General features: G+C 34.2%; 1 protein-coding gene across 1 annotated transcript in view; it reads left to right on the top strand.

The window, feature by feature from the left end:
• PTPRQ (protein tyrosine phosphatase receptor type Q) overlaps positions 1-23400 on the top strand; it is a gene marked incomplete at its 3' end in the record, with an annotated part of 169603 nt that overhangs the window by 67661 nt on the left and 78542 nt on the right. The window contains exon 25 of the mRNA XM_084255469.1: positions 20-289. Within this exon, the coding sequence (XP_084111595.1) occupies positions 20-289 (270 nt within the window). The remainder of the gene's footprint in view (positions 1-19; positions 290-23400) is intronic.

The raw sequence follows: 23400 nt of genomic DNA, 5'->3' as shown, positions 1-23400 counted from the left end.
GGGCATTTGTTTATCAAAGTTCCAGATATTGTACAGAATATACGGTGTGTGGCAACTAGCTGGCAATCAGCTTTAATGAAGTGGGATCCACCCAAAAAGGCGAATGGAATAATTACATATTATGTGATATCCATCGAGAGGAATTCTACAAAAGTCTCTGCCCAAGATCACACATATACTTTCACGCAACTTCTAGCCAATACCTCATATGTGTTAAAAGTAAGAGCTTCAACCTCAGCTGGTGAAGGTGAAGAAAATATATGCAACATCAGCACATTGCCTGAAAAAGGTAATTAGCATGAAACAGGTAACTAACATAGAACAACTCATCTGAAGTAGATAACTCACCTGAAATAGGTAACTGTGGACTATGTCACACATTTGTCAATGTCATTTGCAATCTTTATAGCACATTTATCTGAGAAGATGAAACATGTATCAAAGAAATACAGCACATTCTTTTTTAAAATCTCATCTGTTATCTAGTCCCAGCTGTGTAGAATTTTGACTCTTCTCCACAGCATTGGGAGATTGAAGAAAGGATAAAAGACAGAAAATCTGTTGTGTTGTGTTTCCACAAATATATATGTCTCATTATATGAACTTCAAATTTACTGAATTATGCTCTATCATAACTTACAACAGGGAATGAACATGAAAACTTTTTGATATATATCTTTTTTTCCTAATTGATTTTGATGAGATTCTAGATAATTTCCTGAACTGTGGCTGTCGTGTCAGACTCAGCAGACTCAGTTTCATCTCTTTCATCCTTACATGTCAGCTTTTATCTTAATGTTATATGAATAAAAAATCCAGGTCCCTAAGCTCTAATCTACAGAGAAGAAAACTCTTACTCTTCCTTCCTATGTTATAGTCTTCTTTGTTCTTTCTTCACCTCCAATATTAGACTTCCTCATATACAAGAAAACCTGATTTCTTCCTTCTTTATAGGGCCTCTCTAATGGGAACTGTGGGTATTTTCCTAAATTTTACCTCTGGGACATCCAGATCCATATCTTGGAAACATCTTTCAGCATCCACCTGCTTTTGAAATCACCAAATTTTACTGTAGTTTTATATCCTTGAGAGTAAACCACAGAACTTCAAAACATGATCTACTTTCTCCCCAGTTTCAACACCCAGATCAACCTCCTTTCCTCCCCTTCCTCCCAATGCCACATTTCTTCAAACTTCAGTGATTTTCCTAGTCAGTTAGATTGGATGTCTTCTAGCAACACCTATCTCTTTTTCCTTATATCTCACATCATGATATTGTAATTCATCTTCGAGATTCCTAGCTCTGGCAAGATACCACTATTTGGGATGATGACTATTGTTTGCAGATGAATATTGCTAGAAAAGTATAGAAATGGTTCTACCTGTTTCAGCTGTATATTTGCCTTCTCTAAATCTCCTGTTGTTCCACAATATTCTATTATTCATTTTGGTAATAATATTGATAGCATTGATTTACCCTCCTTTGCATCATAATTACCCCTGTCTGTATGTATGTTCTCCAGATACATTGATACTTGGTCAGGGATGCCATTGTCTTTTTAGGGATCTGGCTGCTCATTTTTAATTTCAATCTCATGTCCTCTCTAGAATATTACTTTATCTCTTTCCTGTATTTTATTCTCTTTTTCACTCTTACTTCCACACAAACACAAAGTGTTAGAAAATTTCAGTTGAGGACCTATTTGGCATACCAACCACAAACCTGTTCAAATGGGCTGTATAGTACATGAATTCTCCTTTTCTTCCTTGCTTTTCTGTGCCTATTCTTGACAATTAATTGCACCCTAGCCTTATAGTTTTATGTGACTTATTCCCTCATCTCTCCTACATTTTATCAAATCTTCTCAATTTTATTCCTTCAATAGTACTGCAATTTGGCCTTTCACCAATTTGAATGCCCCTGTTGTATATTAGACATTTGTTACTTCTTACAATAATACTCTAGGTAGCCTTATTAACCACACTAATTCAACCTACATATCAATCCCACCTTTCACCTACTCACTTTGACCACATTAGTTCTAACATACAATTTATGTTATATATATATACATACACCCCCCCCATATATATATATATATATATATAATTTTATGTGTTGGCAGTTGCAGCTTATTATCTGAAGTATAAGGGTTCGACATGTAAATTTGGGTATCTGAAGCATAGAGATAATAATAAAAGACATCATGTGTGTAGGAGATATCTTAGCATACTCCAAATTTTATTCTCATTGTCAACAAAATATATGCCAGAATTCATCACCAGTTAAGAGTTTGTAAGAGTCTGGCTTGAGTCTAACTTTTCATTCTAAGGTCCCTCCACCACTAGCCAAACTTCATTTATTCATGGATACATATTTCATCAATTTAACTCAGAAAATATTAACTGAGCACCTACTATAGGTTAATAACTGATTTCATTCTATTCTTTAAACATGCCCAACACTTTCCCACTGTAAATTGTTCTTTGTTATTTTTGCTTTCTTGTCTTTCTTCCTTTCCATGTCACACATAATTGCATTCATTCTTAAAAGCCCAACATAAATATAACTTTTTAAAGTCTTCATTCTCATGCCAAGCATTAAAGGCAAAGATTACTGAACTTCACTTGTATTTTATCCCCGAGATGTGAAGTCCCAGAATCTGTACATATAAGCATCTCTCCGGGTGATTTTAATGCTCTGTAATTTGGAAACTACTGGCATAGATTACCGTTGATGGCAGGTGATATGTAGCAGTGAGGAGAGGCAAACAATGTCAGAGAAGTCCAGAAAAGGGTAACAGGTGTTTTCTCAGTGGGTGGGAAGCAGATCATTGCTCTGTAGAGTCTGGGAGAAGCCAAAGCCAGGCAGGTGGTCTGCATCCGGGTGGTCTAACACCAGGTAAAATGGTCTTTATCATTGGAAGTGAGCTGAGTCTTAGAAAATCAAAGTATAAAAGATGGGGGAAATCATTCTGGTGTAAATGAGAGGTTCAGCACTCTGAAAACAATGCAAGTGCTCATTATTGAGCACACTGGTTCTCAAGGTGACTGCTTAGTCAAAGGAACACAGCAGAAAATCAGTTAGTAACTGAAACACATAATCAAAATAGCAATGTGCAGTTGATATAGAGTCATCTGAACTTAGGGTATAGGACTTCATAAAAAAACCTTTTAAAATAGGATTTGAATTGAATTTTTGGAATAAAAAAAATCACAAGTGGAGATTGAAGGGTTTCTAAATCAATGGACTAGGTAGTTATTAGACATATTGTGCTGCTGCACACACTTGCTATTAAAGACTTGTGTTTCTACAAGTTTAGCCTGTGACTCTGCATCAGAATATACATTCTTCATCAGTCTGAGGCTCTGCTGCAGACTTAATGGAGTCACAATTTGGGAATTAGACTCGTAAATCTCCATTTAAGCAAGATATGTGGATGATACTGTATTGAAATTTGAGAACCACATTATGCCATTCTTTGCAAAGAGTAAACTTTGCTTGTAGGTACTATGTCTAATTTATCTTCATTTTATAATTAGTTCCTAACAGAGAGCCTTGGGCACTATAGTCACTGAAATGTTTGTAGAAGAAAGAATTTGTTATGAAATTCATAATTTTTCATAAGGGACTATACTCCATTGCAAAATATTATTTCCACATTTCCATCAAGCAAAATTATAGATACTTTTTTTCTGAGACAAATATAAAATCTTTCTTAATTAAGGAAAGTCATTCATGTGAAATGTGTTAATTTTTACTTCAAAAATATTGGGAAAAATTTTATTTAGAATTTAAGTTTTGGGGCTAGTATGTAATTATATTTATGATTACAGAGTTTATTAAGTAAATAATTTGCTTTATCTGGGTTCCCATGAATTGTTGATCAGATCTTAGGAAGAACTAGAGATTCATTGTTCTGAATGAGAACAGTTTTATAGCTATTGCAAACTTCTAATTTATGGCAGGCTATGATTAGTCACAGTGTTTTGTCAGCTCTGAGTCACTGACTGTATTTATTTTTGACATAAAGTAAAATCAAATTTGGTTCACTCTCTCATTTCTCCATGGATTATTGTTTCTTCTCTCCCCGTATAAACTTGGTCATTTCTGGGCACTGTTAAATATGCATCATGGTGATTGGATTTATGAGGAGATTAGTATTTGGTGCCTAAGCTGGTTCCATTGTGGCAGCCAAATGTTGGAATAAGTTAAGTGTTGATGAAGGCCCCAAACCTGATACATTTAGCAGCAATTTATGTCAAAATATATTATGTGTACCAATAAAAATATTATAGCAAGTTCATAGGCATGCAAGACTCAACTTTCAGAATCCCCAGTGAGTTCAAAATGTATGCACTTTTCTATATTATTTTCAAAACTTAGGAAATGTGATGATTTAATATTGACTTGTAAACACTTGGAATTTTTTTTTTTTCTGGAAGCTAGTTTTACAATGTAGATTTATTTAAAGTTCTGTCAAGTTCAATACTTTGGAATAAAAAAAACAAAAATAAGCTTACATGGATGCCCAAAACTTAGTTGGGGAAAATAAAACATGCAAAAATAGATTTTCGAAGAATGCTTGTCAGTGTTTATGTTTTTATTAGCTTTTTATGCAGTAGGAGGTATCATCCACATGTGTGGACCAGGGCAAATCCACTGAGCTTCCAATTAATGGTAGTGGATGAGTGGATGGGAAAGTGTTTAATTTCCTTGCTTTTGTTCTACTCTTCTGTTTTTTTTTTTTTATAAATATCCTTCTACTGTTTTACTTCTATATATGTAAACTCTCAATCTTCTTCTGTAAAGCCTTGACCACCATTTCCTAAGCTCTCTGTAAGAAATGTATTTATTATTCCCTTTTTTTTTGCTCCTTATTTTTTTGCACAGTGTAGAGATACTGTCTAAATTGTGATATGACTAAATCTTATCTTCAACTTACATTTCAAATGAAATATTTATATCATTTATAAGAGTTCATGCCATTCTTGAGCACCATTTACTAGATTGAATGTTGGTGGTAAAAGTATTTCTCAGAGTTGCAAATGAGTCAACTCAAAAGTACTTTTTTTCTTTGTCTGCCTCTCCTTAGTTGAGATGAGAAGTCAAACACTCAGGCAAATTGCATGGTCCTGTTTGTTCTTAAGCAAGAGAGTTGACACATTCTACTTAACCATCAGCGACTGCTAAAAGCACAAAAGCCATTATAATTGCCTGTCTCAGATCAGAGAAAAACAGCTATTAATATAGCTACTCTAATTGAAATTCAAATGTTTTACAAAATATCTTTCATACAGATTCATACAGATTTACATATTAAATATGTTTTTCTTAAAAATGAACATCAGATGAGAAGTATCTTTTTTATACTTGTAGTGTGGCAGACAAATTGGCCAACACGTATTGCTTAGTGTGCAGGATCTGTTTTGGGGTTCAAGACACAAGTTTGAGTTCTGAATGGCATTGGGGATCTCTACTCTGCACATCCAAACAGCTTCACTGTTATTGTAAAGACATGTCACATGTCTTCACATACATTAATAAAGAAATTATATAAAACATACATAAATATTAGTCAATCATGTGCTTAAAAATTTAATCACATGGGAATTAAGGAGAAATAGATTTTGTTGACATATGTATTGAAGAAGCTGAATGTGACTGTTGCTCCCTGGTTGCTTCAGAATTGCTTTAAGTAGAGTCTTAGACTCAGTAAATTAATTGGAAGAGAATCATACGGACTTTAGCCTTGAATTTCATAGGCAGATACACTAATCTTTACTTAGTTTGATATAGCTCAGTAAATTAGCCACTGTTTAAAAATATGATTTTTTGCTGTTTCTCAATATACTATGAGAAAATGCCAGTTGTTCATTCATATCAAACAACATTCTTATTTTCATTTTGACTGTCATGGATGGTGGGGAGTTAGGGAGACCTGAAGATTATGAATGGACTAAAGTGTTCATGATAAGCCACCTTATGGCATGATAACTATTTATAATAATAGTAAGATTGAAATATAGACAAGAGCAAATAGGAAGTCCAAGATACAGCCAAAGAAAGCACAGTGGAATGAAGGAATGTAAGACCAATGGTCTGGGGGATATGGAAGTCTGACTTGAGTGGAGGGCATTGTATTGGAAAGAGGGTAGGTGAGGAGGTTAACACACTAAAGAGGACCTTACTCTGCTCTTAGTTTTGCATGAGGGAGCAGAAGTTTGAATATGATATAATGGGAGAACTGGGAACACTGCTATATTTAGAGTGGGAAACAGCATAAGTAACTCTAAAAATTATGATTGTTTTTGGCCAATTTCCTAAATATTGCAATAATCCCTTTAAATAGAAAAGCATTTGTTCATTGCATATTTACCAAATATCCCAAGTCACAAAAAATAACATCTCTACACTCATTTCAATGGCTCATGAAGCCCTTTTCAACCTAGTTGACTTTTCTCTCATTACTTGTATTTCCAATCATTCACCTTGAAATTTTTTTTTTAAGATTTATTTATTTATACAAGCACTGGGTACAGTCAGAAGTGCGGGAGGGCAAGAGAATTCACCAGAGCCAGAGCGGGGAACAGAACAAGCAGACTGACAAAATACACTGCTGAGGGGAGCAGTGGGTGCAGCAGGAGAGGTCTGCCTGCCATGTGGGACCCTTGCCAGTTGGCTGGGGATCAAACCGGCGCTGCAGAGGCTGCGGGCAGCTTTGCAGCCCAGCGCTCAACCACTGCGCCACCAGGGGAGGCCCCCTCACCTTGAAGTTAAATACTGTCTTTTCAAAGAGGATCTGACTCACTTGCTACTGTTTAGTTTTTTAACACAGTTTCTGTATACAGATGTGTACAAGTGTTTGTGTGAACATGCATTTTTTTTTCTTTGGGACAAATGCTAAATTGCTGAGTCATATGATAATTACATATTTTATTTTTCAAGAAGGTACCAAACAATTTTCCAGAATACATCATTTTAAATTCCTACCAGCAGTGTATAAACAATCCTATTTTTCCACATCATCACAAGCACTTGATATTGTTGCTGTTTTTGTGTTAATCCTTTGATAGTGTCCAGTGCTATTGTATTCTGGCCTTAATTTGCTTTTCTCTAATAGCTAATTTGTTGAACATCTTTTCATGTTCTTATTTATCATTGCCACATCTTCTTTAGTGAAATGTCTAATCATGATCTTTGTTCATTTTTCTCATTGAATTGTTTGTTGTTATACTTTGAGTTGGGGAGTTCTTTACATGTTCTAGCTACTAGTTACTGTCACATATGTGGTTACAAATATTGTCTCTCAGGCTGCAGCTTAAGTTTTCATCTTATTAATAGGGTCTTTCACAAAGCAAAAGCTTCTAATTTTGATGAAGTCCATTTATCATTTTTTTTCTTCCTTGTGTTGCAATTATAGTATCAAGTTAGCTTAATTCTAGATCCTGAAGATTGATCCTATGCATTTTTTCTAAAAATTTTATAGTTCTATGATTTACACTTAAGTCTATAATCCATTTTGAACTAATTTTTGTATAAGACGTGAGGCTTTGGTCAAGGTTTATATTTTGTCTATGGCTGTCTAGTTGCTCTGGCTCTATGTGTTGAAAAGGCTATCTCTCCTCCACTAAACTGCTTTTTCTTTTATCACCCTAAGTCATTTGTTTGAAACTGTGCTTGTTAACTCTTTATAACAAAAATGTACAAAGAATAATGTTGAGTTTTTTTTTTAGATTTAAGTCAAAGAAAATCGTTAATTGGGGTTTTTCATATGTAAATATTCAAGAATTTCTCCTATAACCCTCCAAAGTTTTTAATCTAATTGTTAGTCTTAAGTGATTCGGATTATATGAGAGCCTAAAAAAAAAAAAAAGAAAGAAAAGAAACCCAAAGCATGCGAAAGGAAGAGGATAAAAATTGTAAAAACAAATTACATGGAAAACAGAAAAACAGTAGGAAAAAATCAACAAAGAGCTCTTTGAAAAGATAAAATTAACCAACCACTAGCAAGTGACAAAAAAAAAAATAAAGTACAACTACCAATATTTAAGAAAGAAATCACGATAGACATTGCAGACATCAAAAAAATCTTAAGGGAATAATATAATTCTGTACATATATATTTTATACTTTAGATAAAAATAACTCATCTAAATAGCATAGATGCAGCAGCTCAACTAATATGAAATAAATAATTGGAATAAGTCATAAGTCATTGCATTTGTAATGGTTTCCTGTGATAACACTCTGGTAGGGAAAGAGAGGCTAAATTTGTGTTACTCTGAGGTAGTGGTAGAAATCAAGATACTGCTTTCAACTGCGGGGAGGTATTAGGGGGCTGCCCACTGTGAGCACATCCCAGCTCTGACTGCAAAGGAGTGCCTCATTATTGTTCTGCACAAGTTCTCCCTGCCAAAAGGGTGGGGTCTCTTTACCACTGTAAAGGGTGAAAACTCTGATTCCCTATTTTACCCTCTCTGACCTCACCCTCTCAAGAATGGGTGGGATGCCTCATTACTGCCTAGTAAGACCAGAAGGCCAGGATGCCTTTTGATTTCTGTGGTCTGGGGGCGGGGGAGGGCAGGGTTGGTTTTTCCCTGTGGTTTTGGGGTAGAATACTGTTGTTATTGTCTAAAGGTCTTATAAATTGCACTATTATGTTCCGTTTATTTGCTTGGTTAGTTTGGTTAGAGAGAGCAGTCTGCTTGTTTATTTTTAATTTCTGATTTTTGCCTGAGCTGGTTGACATTTCCAGATTGTTGACTTCTGGGATACTTGAGGCAAAAAGAAAACCCAGGGAACTCATCACTGTATTGGTCCTTGAGGGAATCCTCTAGGGAATCCTCTAGTTACTTTGCCTTCTCTCCTCCTTCCAAAGTCTTATGTTTGTTTTATGTTTAATGTCAATAGTTTTAGTCATACTTAGAATAGAAGGAATAGGGAAAATACTTCTCCATCTTTCTCAAAGCACAAGTTCACTCACAGGAATATATTTATTATCATGTATAGTGGGATCATCTTACTTAATACAAGATCAAGTTATTTATCACATATGAAGTACCTACCAGGAATGACTGGGAAAACTATGATGCAAATTTATTTTTGTGATTTTAAACTTTAGATGATACAACTTTAAATTTTCATTGGATCTCAGAGACAACCTTCAATAATTTCATTTTGCAGAGATGGGAATTGAAATATAGAGATTATGGCTACTAAATTTATCACAACTAATATTCAGCAGAATTCTTACAAGTCTAGAATGTCTTCTATGATATTATGATACCTCTCTTACCTTAGAAATTCAATAAATCATTTCTGTGCATTGGAATTGGGGTCCTGCTCTCCATTATCACATTATCTAAATAAGAGTTCTTGTTGAGTGAGGAAAACAGGTCCATTACATGAATTTCCTCAGTAGTGTGTGTAGATGTATGTATGATATATGTACATACTTTATACTAATAAGGATTTAAAAATTTAGGAGCACTGAATTTCTGTTATCACATATGTGCCTAACCTGTAAAATTAAAAATAATATTAATATATTAAAATCTTTAATATAATGAAGCAATTCTGAGAAAATTTTAAAAGTTAATAAATATATATCACATTTTTTTAAATCTCGCATCAGCTCTAAAAGTGGAAGCTTGCTATGATGAAATTGTCCTAGGTATCATATTCTAAATTACAAATTTATAAGTCCCTTTAAATGTAATTCTATTTGTAAAAAATGAATCTGGGCTATTCTCCATAATTCTCCTTGACCCCATTGATGCTCTAATACTTTTCATTAAGAGGATTCTGGGCAGCCATGCTTTTCTTCATCCCAGCTCCAGCTAAAGCCAGCTGTTCTTCAAGCAGCATTTTTATTAACTTATTTAGGAACTGGGGCATATCTTATTACCCTATTTTCCATTCCTGTTCTATGCAGCTGTAGCTGATACTTTTCATAACAGCCTTTACATGTCAACTTCCTCCCCCAGATCACCCCATTTGTAAAAATTTTTCTCCTTTACTTCCCTTTTTAAGTAAATGAAGCATGTGTGTGTGCATGCAAAGCCCTCTTCTTTCTTTCTGGTAACCAAATTACTTGAAAACTTTTGGAATGTGCCTGCTGTTTGTATGAGATTGTAACTTCATGGAAAAAATTCACTCTTGGTGTAAAAACTGAACTGTAAAATGAATGAGCTGTAATAATGGAAAAATTTTCTAAATATTATACGTTAATTTAGACACAATTTAAAATCAATGCACTGTGAATAACAAGAGGTTGGGAATTAGAAAGTTTTGCAATTTATTGTTAGTCTCAATTTAGTGAATTCCAAATATTACAAGTTTTGTGGCACAATAAAACAACTTTTGGGGAGGCATCATAAAGAGCTGCTACTATAAAATTTCAAATTTAAATAAAAATAAGTGTTCTTGGTATTTTAAGGTTATCCTTGTAATTTAATTTTTACTACCTCCTCACTGCAACCTTCCATGAGTTGTCTAGATACCTTATTGTAAAGGATTACATTTAAATTTTTTGCAATTTTAGAAAGATGTTAACTATTTATTCCTTACCACAGTAATAAAATCTATGCCATTTAAAAGATATATTAATGATCAGTAACCCAACCCCTTTTGTTCTAGCCTCTCCCTCACCCCTCTGATAGCCTCAGTTCTACCATCAGATTTCTATGATTTATTATTAGTTTGGCTTATCTGACCCTTTGTTTTATTTCTTTATGTTCCACAGGTAAGTGACACCAAAGTGGGGTGGGAGAACAATGGGCTGTGGTGGATGACTATGGGTGCTGTAGTAGCAGGTGTGGTGTAGTAACATCACCTGAAGGGGATGTTTTATTTTATTTATTTTTATTTTATTTTTTTATTTTATTTTATTTTATTTTTTTAAGATTTTATTTTATTTTATTTTATTTTTTTAAGATTTATTTATTTATGCATACAAGAGGGTGTATAGGCCAGAGATGTGGGGTGGGTGGGTAGGTGAGAGGATTCGCCAGAGGCAGAGTGGGGAACAGAACAGGCAGACTGACTGAAATATACTGCTGAGGGAAGCAGTGAGTGAGACAAGAGAGGTCTGCCTTACCATGTGGGGTGTTCTTTGGCCGGCTGAGGATCAAACTTGTGCTGCAGAGGCTGCAGACAGCTTCATAGGTTGCGCTGTAATGTAACCCCTTGCACCACCAGGGAGGCCCTGAAGGGGAAGGTTTTATACCTCAGAAACACACAATATTGTAAAGCAGTGTTACCTCAATAATTAAAAAAAAGCCTAGTTTTCTGACTTGTAAATTTGATTGGCTGACTTTAGATAACATTTTTAAAAATCTTGATCCCATATTGTAATTTAAAAAATGTAAGTCCATTAATAATATTTGTTAGGTATGAGATGTCTAACAATTTTAAAGTTTAGACTTGAAATTTAAAACTAACTTTATATTTTGGACATGATTAAAAAGAAATGGTTGACTCTGTAAGACATGACCCTAAAGACTGCATAGGATCTTTTTTACTCAGAAGCAATACAAACTTGGTAGATTAGTTACCAAAAGATAGTTGAAAGCAGTTGACATATTGCATTAATCTGAAAGGGTTGTTCTAATATTAATACAAAAGAAATACATTAAAGCTCATGATTCTTTTTTCTTTTTTTTATTATATGTTTATTGTATATGATTTAGGGGAATATGTTGACAAGTCTTCAGATGTATGTAACCACACCATGCCTACCACCAAAGTACCTATGATCTTCCACCATATTCCATGGAGCCCTTCTACTCTTTTCCCTCTCCAACCTACCCCTGTGATCTGGGTTTATAAATTATTAGCCAGAAATTGTTAGTGCCTAAGATTTATAATTTCTTTATACATGCAGGATGTGACTTATTTTAAATATAGCTATATTTTTATAAGAAAGATTTTTCATTTCATATTTTTGGTTTTTACTTAAATTATTTTATATAAGTGAAATGCACAGAATATAAGTGTAAAATTCAGTGGGTTTTCACAAATGAACACACCATGCAACCACCACTTAACAACATATTGCACATTTCCATCTCCCACAGAAAGTTCCTTGAACATCTTCCCCCACCTCCCTCAGGAAACCACTGTCCTGATTTCAATCAACATAGATTAGTTTTGGTTGTTTTGAGCTATATGTAGTCTTTCATTGGTCTATTGCTACATAATTGTGAAATTCATGTTGTTCACAGGTTGAGTGATTTGTTCTTTTTGTATCACTGCAGTGTTTACTATCATATAAATATCCATGTGTCTTTATTCTTTTGATGCACAAATAGATTGCTCCAAAGTGTTATGAATGAAACTACTCTCATTTTATACACATTTTTTTCGTGGAATTGCTGGGCCTTAGTTTAGATGAATGATCAACTGTTCAAGAAACTAACAGTTTACTAAAGTCATTGTGGTATTTTAAGCACACACCCAACAGCAGTGTCTGAGATTTCTAAGTTGCATTATCAGCAGAATTTGTTATTGGTCTTTTTGATATTAGACATTCTAGTTGTCATAAAAGAATTTCTTATTGTAAGGTTAATGTACATTTCAGAGATGATTAATTAAATCATTTAATACAGTAAACTGGATATATCTATATCCAGATAGTCCTTGCTTTACATAGTAGCATGGGCCCATAAACATTATCCGAAAGGTATATTAAGAATGAATACTTGTCCTAAAGTTTATTCTGTATGATAGTAATGTAGGTATAAGCTTTTTAGTTTACTGTTTATATCTTTTTCTGTGTTTATTTTTAAATGATTTTTGTCACATTTAAAATGTGTTTGGTGGAAAGCAAAATGTCTTCTATAAACTGCATATAATTGCATCTTTTTTTCTAGTGTTGCAATCTTTGTTTTTTAAATGGAGTATATGATCTATTTTAAAATCTTTATTAATTTAGTTGAGCTTAGACCTACCATTTGCTCTTTGTCTTACCTCTTTTCACTTTCTTTGAATTTGAGTTTTAGCATATTATTTTAATTTTTATTGGATTTTTATATTTCTTTTTGGTTGGTCAAGGAATTACAATATGATTCCTTGGCTTATATCTATTTTTTTAAAGATTTATTTATTTATGCATACAAGAACTTGGGTACAGGTCAGAAGTGCGGGGTGTGAGAGGATTCACCAGAGACAGAGCGGGGAACAGAACAGGTAGATTGATGGAAATGCATTGCTGAGGGGAGCAACGGGCGAGTCAGGAGAGGTCTGCTGCACTATGTGGGTTGCTCCCTGGCCAGGGATGGAACTCGTGCTGCAATGGCTGCAGGTAGCTTCATAGGTTGTGTCTTAACCCTTGTTCCACCAGGGAGGCCCTGCTTATATCTATTTAAATTAACATGTAGCAATTTCACAAGAATATGTAAACTTTGTACAGTTCCATGCACTTATTTTGAGTTGCTGCCATGTATTTGACATCTACTTACTTGATTTTTTTTTAAATATTTTTTATTTATACAATAGCTGGGGTACAGGCCAGAGGCACAGGAGGGTGAGAGGATTCACCAGAGACAGAGTGAGGAGCAGAACAGGCAGAGGGACCTAAAGCACTGTGGAGGGGAGCAGCAGGTGAGATAGGAGAGGTCTGCCGTGCCATGTGGGAATCTCCCTGGCTGGCTGGGAATTGAACCCGCACTGCAGAGGTTGCAGACAGCTTTATAGCGCAGTGCTCAACCTGGTGTGCCATCGGGGAGACCCTCTACTTATTTTAAATAGTTAGATACTTTACATCTATATACATTGTCAATCCCACAGTTTATTCTACTATTTGTATTTACAAAGCTAATAGATATTTAAATAAATTAAGGGGAAATATCACATATCACATAGAATGAACATTTTTAGTATTCTTTACTTTTCTTTCATCTTTCTATTAAATATTTTTTTCTCTTGATTATAGTCACATTTTCCAGACATTGGTAATTTTCATGCCTGCCTAGTAAGTTTAAACTTATATTGAACTATTGATGATGTTTTGCACAATCTCTGGATTTTGCTATCATCTTCTGAAGAATGTTGGCTTTTATTCTACATGGCCATTAAAATCACTAAATGGTAATCCTCTGAGTGTGTTATTTAATCCTTTGTTTGGTTTTACTGTTACTTGTAGAGGGGATTCCTTTTTCCTGGGATACAGAGAAGAGCAAAGATATCACCTTTGGAAGATTATAATATGAGGGTAAAGCTGTATAACATTTTTATTTTGGTTAGATTCCAACTTCAAACTTTGTCTCCCTGTGCATTGGGAAGCAGCTAAAATATTTACTTAAGATTTTCATCTGTTGCTTTCCATTGCGCTCTTTGGGATGCAGACCATACATGTACAATTAACAGATTAGTCAAGAATTTCAGGGGAGTTTAGATACAAAATTTGGGTCTAATGCCTCTGTGGTTTCCTCCTTTTCCAACTACTTTGGCAGTCCCTTTCTCTGACACCTCGGGTCAACAGCTGTTGGCTCTCTGCACAAAATTAAAGGATGTTAGTGGCTAAGTATTAGTCTGATATAAGCTATTCTGGCATCTTCAGAACAGATCCCTCAAATTTATAGGAGACACTGGAATATGCTGATATAAATTTTGGCTTCTTTTGCAAAATTATTTCTTGCGTGGTTCTGATCAAAATTCTAGTGACACTTGGGCCTCCCTGGTGGCGCAGCGGTTGAGCGCTGGGTTGCGAAGCTGCCCGCAGCCTCTGCAGCTCCGGTTCGATATCCGGCCACTGGGCGAGGATCCCACATGGAGCGCAGACCTCTCCTGCCACCCGCTGCTCCCCTCAGCAGTGTACTTCATCAGTCTGCCTGCTCTGATCTCCCCTCTGGCTCTAGTGAATTCTCTCACCCTCCAGTGTTTCTGACTGTACCCAGTGCTTATATAAATAATTAATTAATTAATTAAAAAAATTCTAGTGACACTGAACACTTTTGTTTATAATATCCTAACTAGGCATTCTGTATTAAGTAATACAAGAGGGGTGTATATTACAATGATATACATTGCTTTAAACAGTAGATTTTTCTATTAGTTATATTATTTCACATGCACTCCAATCCCATCCTTTTTCCTATGTCAAATGTTTCTCCTTTCATCTCTCCTTACCCTCCCCCCCCTCCCACCATGAAATCCATGGGAAGTTCTAGATTCTTCTTTCTCTCTATAGAGTTTTCCCCAAAGTTTAGGTTTAGGACTCCTACTGTATCCTTAATGTGTAAAGGCTTTCTATACAGCCATAGTCCTTAGAAAAGAGGAATGATTTCATGTAGCATTTGACTACTATCAAGTATCAGTGACACTTTCTTCTTAAAATCTGTGCATTTATCTATCAATTTGTTTACTTTTCACTTATTTGTAAAATATTAAACAGACATTTCTTAAGTATCAATTTATGCAGATTATTGGCTCATCTGAATTTCTCATGATCTGTTTTCCTAGTGTACTTCTCTCTCCATTAACTATTGACTTGACTTGAAACTTAGTACTGCATTATCTGCTTTTCTGACATCTCCTTAAATGTTAGTTCACTCTCATCACTTTAGAACTTATATACATATTTACCCCAAGTTGGTTTTTCCTGATCTCTTAGAGCTAACCTAAGCTGCTTCTTCCAAGACATGTCTAATGATCCATGATAACATGATATGAAACTTGCATTTTGTTTTACTCTATCTGCCCTCAAGTGAATCCCTACAAACCAGTATGCCTTTCTAATTTTTTCATCAATGTCAATGTTTCAAGTTTGTCTCCAGGTGTTACAGAAGTGGTCGTAATAGACAATTAACTGATAATTAGTCCCTAAAAACAAATTTAGCTAAACTATTTTAAATCAAAGTTGTCATTTTTGATAGTCTCATGAGATGACTTGTTATATTAAGTTGTCAAACTAATGACTCTGAAACAAATCATCTCATTTTTTCCTCCAAATAGAATATGTGTAATCTTTTATTTGTAATGTTCTCCAAAAATGATTATTTTCCACTAAATTTCTACTGAGTCTTTTTTTTTTACAAATAAGTTATATGTTTAGTAATACTTGGTTTAAAAACTAATATTTTCGTAGCTATAATCCATAGAATTTTGGTTTCCAATTCTCCATATATATATATGTGCTTTGGGATAGATGCACAAAAGATTTAAGAAATCTTAGTCCTGCTTATGGATACTTTCTCAGTTTTCTTTCTTGCAAATGAATTATTTTAAGATTCATATGCTAATAAGCATGTCAATCCATAGTCTTAGCTTTACAATGCCATCTAAAATCATGTTCGTGTACCATTCTGTGAATGTGTTACCATTCTGTAAATTCTGTTCCACCTCTCCAAAATCTATGTCTGGATTAAGTCAGACTCCCAAAGAGGTCTATTTGAACAATATAATTAGAACCTCTGAAGAGTAGTTTTACAAAAATGTGCTTGATAATTATTCTAATCTGCCCTCTTTGACAGACATTGTATGAAAGGCCCAAAATAAACAAACTTCTTATTTCTTTTATAAGGATGTTGTTGAGGACATTTTTCTTTAAGATATATCGTACTCTGTGATTTGGGGGGGGGGCAAAAAATCTTTGATATTACTAACAGGGATTTTTGCATTTTTTCTTAATTCATTTATTTTGTCTTATTTTGCTCACCTAGATTTATAGTTTCAGTTTTTCCCCTTTGGATTGAGTTCTATAACACTTAGAGCCAAGTCACAGTCTATGTCTAGGAAATATAAGCATATTTTTTGTTTATTAATATAATTCCTGAGTTCATTCCATTTGTTTTATCTCTGTCCAACAAATCATCACTTTCTGCCAATATTCCTTTGCATTTTCTTTTGACTTTGTTCCTAATTATTCTTTGTTATTGTAATCTGCATTATACTGCATATTTTCAAAGCTTACCAGTTTATCTCAAATTTGCCTTTTCCCACTAAGTAGCTAGACTTTTTTTTTTTTTTAAGTTTATATGTTACCAATTAAGCTCTGTCAGTTCTCTGTTGCCTACGGTAATGATCTAAACTGTTCTTTCAAGCTTTCAGAACATTTAATACTACCACACTTTATGATCCCCCTTTTGTTCCTTATTACTTCCTCTAGACTTTCTTTTCTGCAGTCTTATATACTTCCCTTAATAAACAATACGTGTGTCTCCCCATTAAATATTGAATATTATTGAATATCTGTTCTTCTCTATCTCTGCTAGTCCTCCATTGGTCCTTCAAAATTTAGATCCACAGATCTTCTTCCATTGAGCTTTTTCTTTGGGAATCATATATTAGTGGTAGTTTCTATTAGTTAAGTTACTTTTCATGTATATATCAAAAGTAGATTTTACTATAAAACTTATAGCTTGACCACACCTCTTAATGTGAACATCCAGTAAATGCTATTGATTAAATTCAATTTGATACAAAATTTCTATCTGGTATGCTGAAGTTTGCAAGTTTGCAAGTATTTATCTTTTTATATTGATCTGTACTAATGTTAGTGTTAGTAAACTTACTTTTCAAGTATGCTTAGATCATATATTTGAATCTTGTATTTCTTAAAGGATTATATAGAGAGATGCTTTTAATTTAATTGATTTTATTGGAGTAACATTGCATTATGGCATATGGTTGAGTCATTTTCATCATTATAAATTAATGTCTGTAGATAGTACACTAAGTTCACCAAAAAAGATAAATACATCAATGAATTATAGATTATTTAAAATTAGTAGACAAACATATTCTTAATTAACTGGGAATGATTATATTGATATTTTTGTTTCATAATATAATTTATTAAACTTAAATTTCCTGTCATCTATTTTGCTAAAAAGAGATACAATTATGCTTGAAGTTAAAAATATTTTGTCACAAGAATCGAGGAAACTTGTTCTTTCATCTTCTCGTAAGGTCAGTGAGAAGTCAATACAAACTACCATAAGAGTTTGAGAGGTTGGCAAATTTTAATTGATATTGAGGAATTTAGAGAAAAATTGAGTTTTATACATGTTTTCATCTTCTAAGTGGAATATAGTGAATAGTCTCTAAAAACTGGCATGCATTTAAACCTGTGACAAATTTTAGTTATATAGACCTACAGACTTTCAATTCAACTATGATGAAAGTATTTCACCAGTAAGAATAATTTATGAATAAAAATATAATTTACGGAATACCTTGGCAGTGAATGTTGATCGCTTCATCACAGTTCAGTCATGTTTAGAAAATCTAAGCAAGCTGCGTGATTACTCCAGGAAGCATGGAATGATGTGTTCAAATTAGTACCATCTGTGGATAGAAAAAGTTTGAGGTTTTTAGTCATTCTTAAAGAATGGAAATCTGATTCTCCATGCTAAACTGAGTGTAATCCTTTTTGTATCTGTAATTCAATAGGGCAGTTGCCTTGAAATAGTGTAGTTCAACACACAGTTCATCAAACGAGAAGATACTAGATATAAATGAGGGTTACTGCTGGTCACTATGAGTGCCTCTGAGGTAGCCTTGCTTAAAAAAAGTCTGTGAGTTATACTATATATTTGGCCTCCATTTAGATTTATTTCTGGTTCATATTTCTAAATACATTTGATTGAAAAATGTGAACAAAATTTTGCACCACATGAAAATCAAAGATCTGCTTCAATGAATCATAATTTATTCACACCTTATTGGGTGCCCATATGTGCCAGATGCTGGGTATCTGTGCAAGGTGCATTATTGCCTGAACATGGAAGGCAACTGCAGTTGTATTATGCTTCCACAGCCAGGATAAAAACAACTCTAATATTGTTCTTTTTCAAGTTAAAGTACTATCCTCTTTAGATCTTTTCTTCTCTGCAAGACATAATTTGGAAATATTAAAGTCTGTGGACCAATATTAATCTACTAAAAATTTTATCTGTGTAACAAAGTTTGCCATTAAAGTCCTCTTCTTAAAACTTGAATAACAGAAGAGGAAAAATGTTGGTCATAGTGTCATGAGCATCTCTTATTGCAATTGTGTTCAAAGTCTTAACCTGACCTCAGAGACACAACCTAGCATATAGATTGAGTATATAACATATTTGTTGAGTATATAACATAAATAATCGTGTATTTTGGAGTAATTGCTCAATTTTTTATTGATATGAATAATCAAACGTTTTCTGGATCTTTGGTATGAATGTCAAAGTGAAGTGGAGATAAAAATTCTAAAATTTCAAGATTTTAAGTGTCCCTTTATATGTTTAAGAAGAGTCTAGATAAGTATATAGCTCATTTTCTAAAGAGAAGTTGTTTAAATTTTCTCTTGTATAGAAAGTTATCATAAACTGAGTGGGTTAAAAGAGCTCTTGTTAGCTCACAGTTCTTTAAATCTGTAGTCCAGTGACTTGGATTCTCTACTCTGCTTCACAAGCTAGAATCAAGATGTCAGTCGAATTCACATGGTTGTTGCAGGATTCAGAATTTTACACTTAACAGATGAGATCCTCATTCCTGGTTGACTCTTAGCCAAGTATTGTTCTCAGCTCCTAGAGATGTCTTGAATTCTTTAGCATGTGACCCCCAACTTCTTCAAAGTCAGCAATGGAGAAAATCTTGTACATTGAAGCCATCTCTTGCTTTGAATATCTTACTTCCTTATTTGCAACTAACTGTAGAAAACTCTCAGCTTTTATTTTTTTTTTTAATAAATTTTATTGTTATATTCCCCATACAATTGCAGCCCCCCCCATTCTGACCAAAATCCCTCCCCTCCAACCCCCGCCCCCCTAAAAGTGTCTCTGGTTCATAGTTTTTTGTTGATTTTGATTTTAACTTTCTTATAGTTATTCATTTTCCTGGTCCCTTATTTAAGTTTTCTAGATTCCTGCTATGAGTGAGACCATCCGGTATTTTTCTTTTTCTTTTTGGCTTATTTCGCTGAGCATGATCCCTTCCAGCGCCATCCATGTTGCTGCAAATTGCATGTGTTTATCTTTTTTGAACGCTGAGTAATATTCCATGGTATATATGTACCACATCTTCTTGATCCAGTCATCTATTTTTGGGCATTTGGGTTGTTTCCAAAGCTTAGCTATTGTAAACAGTGCTGCTATAAACATAGGGGTGCAGGTGTTCTTTGGAATTGATGTTTCTGTGTCCTTTGGGTAAATACCTAAGAGTGGAATTGCTGGATCATATGGAAGCTCTATGTTTAGTAGGTCCAGAAATCTCCATACAGCTTTCCACAGTGGTTGGACCAGTTTGCACTCCCACCAACAGTGCAGAAGAGTTCCTTTTTCTCCACACCCTCGCCAACATTTGTTGTTGCTAGTTTTTTTAATATGTGCCATTCTCACTGGTGTAAGATGGTATCTCATGGTAGTTTTGATTTGCATTTCCCTGATGACAAGTGATGTTGAACATTTTTTCATATGCCTGTTGGCCATTTGCATTTCCTCTTCAGAGAAGTTTCTTTTAAGCTCTTCTGCCCATTTTTTGACTGGATTATTTTCTTTGTTGTTGTTGAGTCTCATCAGCTCTTTGCAGATTTTTGTGATCAGTCCTTTATCATTAGTGTTGGGTGCAAAAATGTTCTCCCAGTTGGTGGGGTTTCTCTTTGTTTTTGTTATTGTCTCTTTCTACCAAACATTCAGAGACGAATTAGTGCCTATCCTTCACAAACTCTTCCAAAAAATTGAGAAGGAAGGGACAATACCAAACACGTTTTATGAAGCCAACATTACACTAATACCAAAACCGAACAAGGACAACACAAAAAAGGAAAACTACAGGCCAATCTCCCTAATGAACGCTGATGCAAAAATCCTCAATAAAATTTTAGCTATCAGAATCCAACAATGTATCCATAAGATAATTCACCACGACCAAGTTGGATTCATTCCAGGGGCACAAGGATGGTTTAACATCCGAAAATCAATCAACATTATCCAACACATCAACAAAAAGAAATATAAAAACCATATGATAATATCAATAGATGCTGAGAAAGCTTTCAACAAACTCTCAGCTTTTAAAGGACTCAAAAGACCAGGCCCATTTGGATCATTTCTCCCTATTTTAAAGCACTTTAATCCAAATCACTTTAATTTGGATTCTTAATCATAGCTGAAGCAATCCTTCACATCAGGACCTTTATCAATATTTGCTTGAAAAACTGGAGGGAGGTATGTGTACAAGAACTGGAATCTTGGGACACATCTGCCTAAAGGAAGAAGACAAAGCTGACCAAGTTTCTCTCTTAACTTCTTTCAAATTCTGAGATTCTGTGATCTGATTCATTTTGTCTGTTCTATGGGTTTGATCACCAAAAGAGATCTAAAAAAATGACTTTTTTCCCATTGTTACCATTTTATTTCTTCTTTCTTAAATAAATTAAATGCTCCATGAATTTGTCCCTTTTTAGACTGAACTTGAGAAAGTGTACCTATGGACATCTTTTTCTGATACCTGGATAGCTTTCCATTGGCTGATAAACTGTGTGTTCCTCTGATACCATATGTCACCAAGCAGTCATGTTGACTTTTTTGTTTGTTATGAGTTATAGTTAAATTACACTTACATCACATTACCCCCTGTAGTAAGATTTCTACCTTTCCAATCAGTGAAATTCCATCTCACACGCTACCTCATCCCTGAAAACTTCTCTTGAACCTTCAAATTAGTCATATCTTCCCACTCTGCATTGGAATATTTTGAAAATGTGTCTTTTCTTTCGGCCATCTCAGTTCAAATTTAGTGACTGAGGGAGTTGATTAAATTAAGAAAATTCTACTTTTTAGTTCACCTTTAACTTCTCTAGCCATTCCTAAAACAACTTCTATGCAGGTATTTTCCTTAAAAAAACCTTTTCTCTAATTGCTCTTTTAGACCATAAGTAAAGATAGAAGAGATTTGTTACGCAACATTTAAGGTTAGTGTTCAATTAAATGTAGTAAAATTTCATGATCAATATTAATACTTAAAAAGAAGTTGTACCTGATTATGTGATTTTAAGGCATCTACTATTTTTTTTCATTGCTCTAGACTTTGGTTTCATTTACAGCTTTCGTTAAGTGTATAATAATTTTGTAGGTAATTTCATAAAATTAAAAGGAAATCCAAATTTTCATTCAAATTCAGACTTCTCTAGAAAATCCCGACTCATGCATCCATTTACTATTTGACATCTTCTTCTGTGAGTCTGATAGGCATTTCAAAGTTAACATGCTCAAAAAAATTCTGTAGTCTTCCTCTCTACAATTTCCTCCTTCTATAATCCTTTCCCCTCTTGTTTATTACTGACTTCATCTTCACATTTGCTCAATTTAAATACCTGACAACTTTCTTTTACTCCTCACTTTCACCCCACATGTAAAACATCAGCAAATCCTATCAGTTATCCTTCAAAGCACATTTAGAATCTAAGGGCTTCCTTTCATTTTTTCCCTGTGACTCTGGATCAGGTCATCATGATCTTCTGTCTGCACATTGCAGAAGTCCACTGATTCCTATTCCCATTTCCACCCTCCTCTCCCCTCAGCATAATTCACAACATGGAATCTATACCAATTCTTCTCTGCTCAAGTGAAAGTCAGAAAATATTTTACTCCATCATATACAAAATAGCCTTCAGTGCTTTATTCAAACCTCCTCGGCTCCTACTAGGTACATGGATCTCTTTGGCATTGTTCAAATATACCTCCAACTTAGGGCCTTTAATCATGCAGTTTCCTCTCCTACAAATATTCACATACTAGGTACGCTCACTTCATCAGGAACTTCATGTCTTCTTATCAGTGTGCCTTCTCTGACTACCTTATTTAAAATTTCAATAACCCTGAAACTCTCCATTTCTTTCTTTCCTTTGTTTTTTTTCCCCATAATATTGCTCTTTAAAACTATCTGTATTGTCAATTTATATTTTTAGTGCTTATAAACCCTCAGAATATAAATTTCACAAGGGCAGGGATATTTGTCTTTCTTGATTTCATATGTGTTTAAAAATGAATGAGTTCTTTATTACTATTCTTACTTTTAAGTATGCTTAAAATATAGTTATGTAATTTTTATGTAGTCCTGGTTATCATTTTCTCTGTCTCAGCATTCAAAGCAAATGCCCTTGAACATCTGTAAGGAAAAATGTAGTTGAAGAAAGTATCCACACCATTTAGCTCATTACTCTTTTCCCATTTCTAACCATAGCATGTATTACTACTTGCCCAGTAAATGGCTCTCTTTTGAAAGCAGGATGGGAACTTGATGTATCTGAATCCCTAACACCAGTTTGAGGCACTGACATGTGATATGGCTTTAGCAAATCATTGGTTAATATAAAAACCTAGTAAATGACTCCAAATATTGTATTATTGTCTGTGAACAGATGCCTAGTGGTATGTATTAATATTGGTGTTCTGAATGATGTCCTAGAAAAGATT

Source organism: Talpa europaea, assembly GCF_964194135.1.
Source record: "Talpa europaea genome assembly, chromosome: 15".
NCBI lineage: Eukaryota > Metazoa > Chordata > Mammalia > Eulipotyphla > Talpidae > Talpa > Talpa europaea.
The sequence above is the reverse complement of the archived record's forward strand: the minus strand, read 5'-3'. Positions and strand labels throughout refer to the sequence as shown.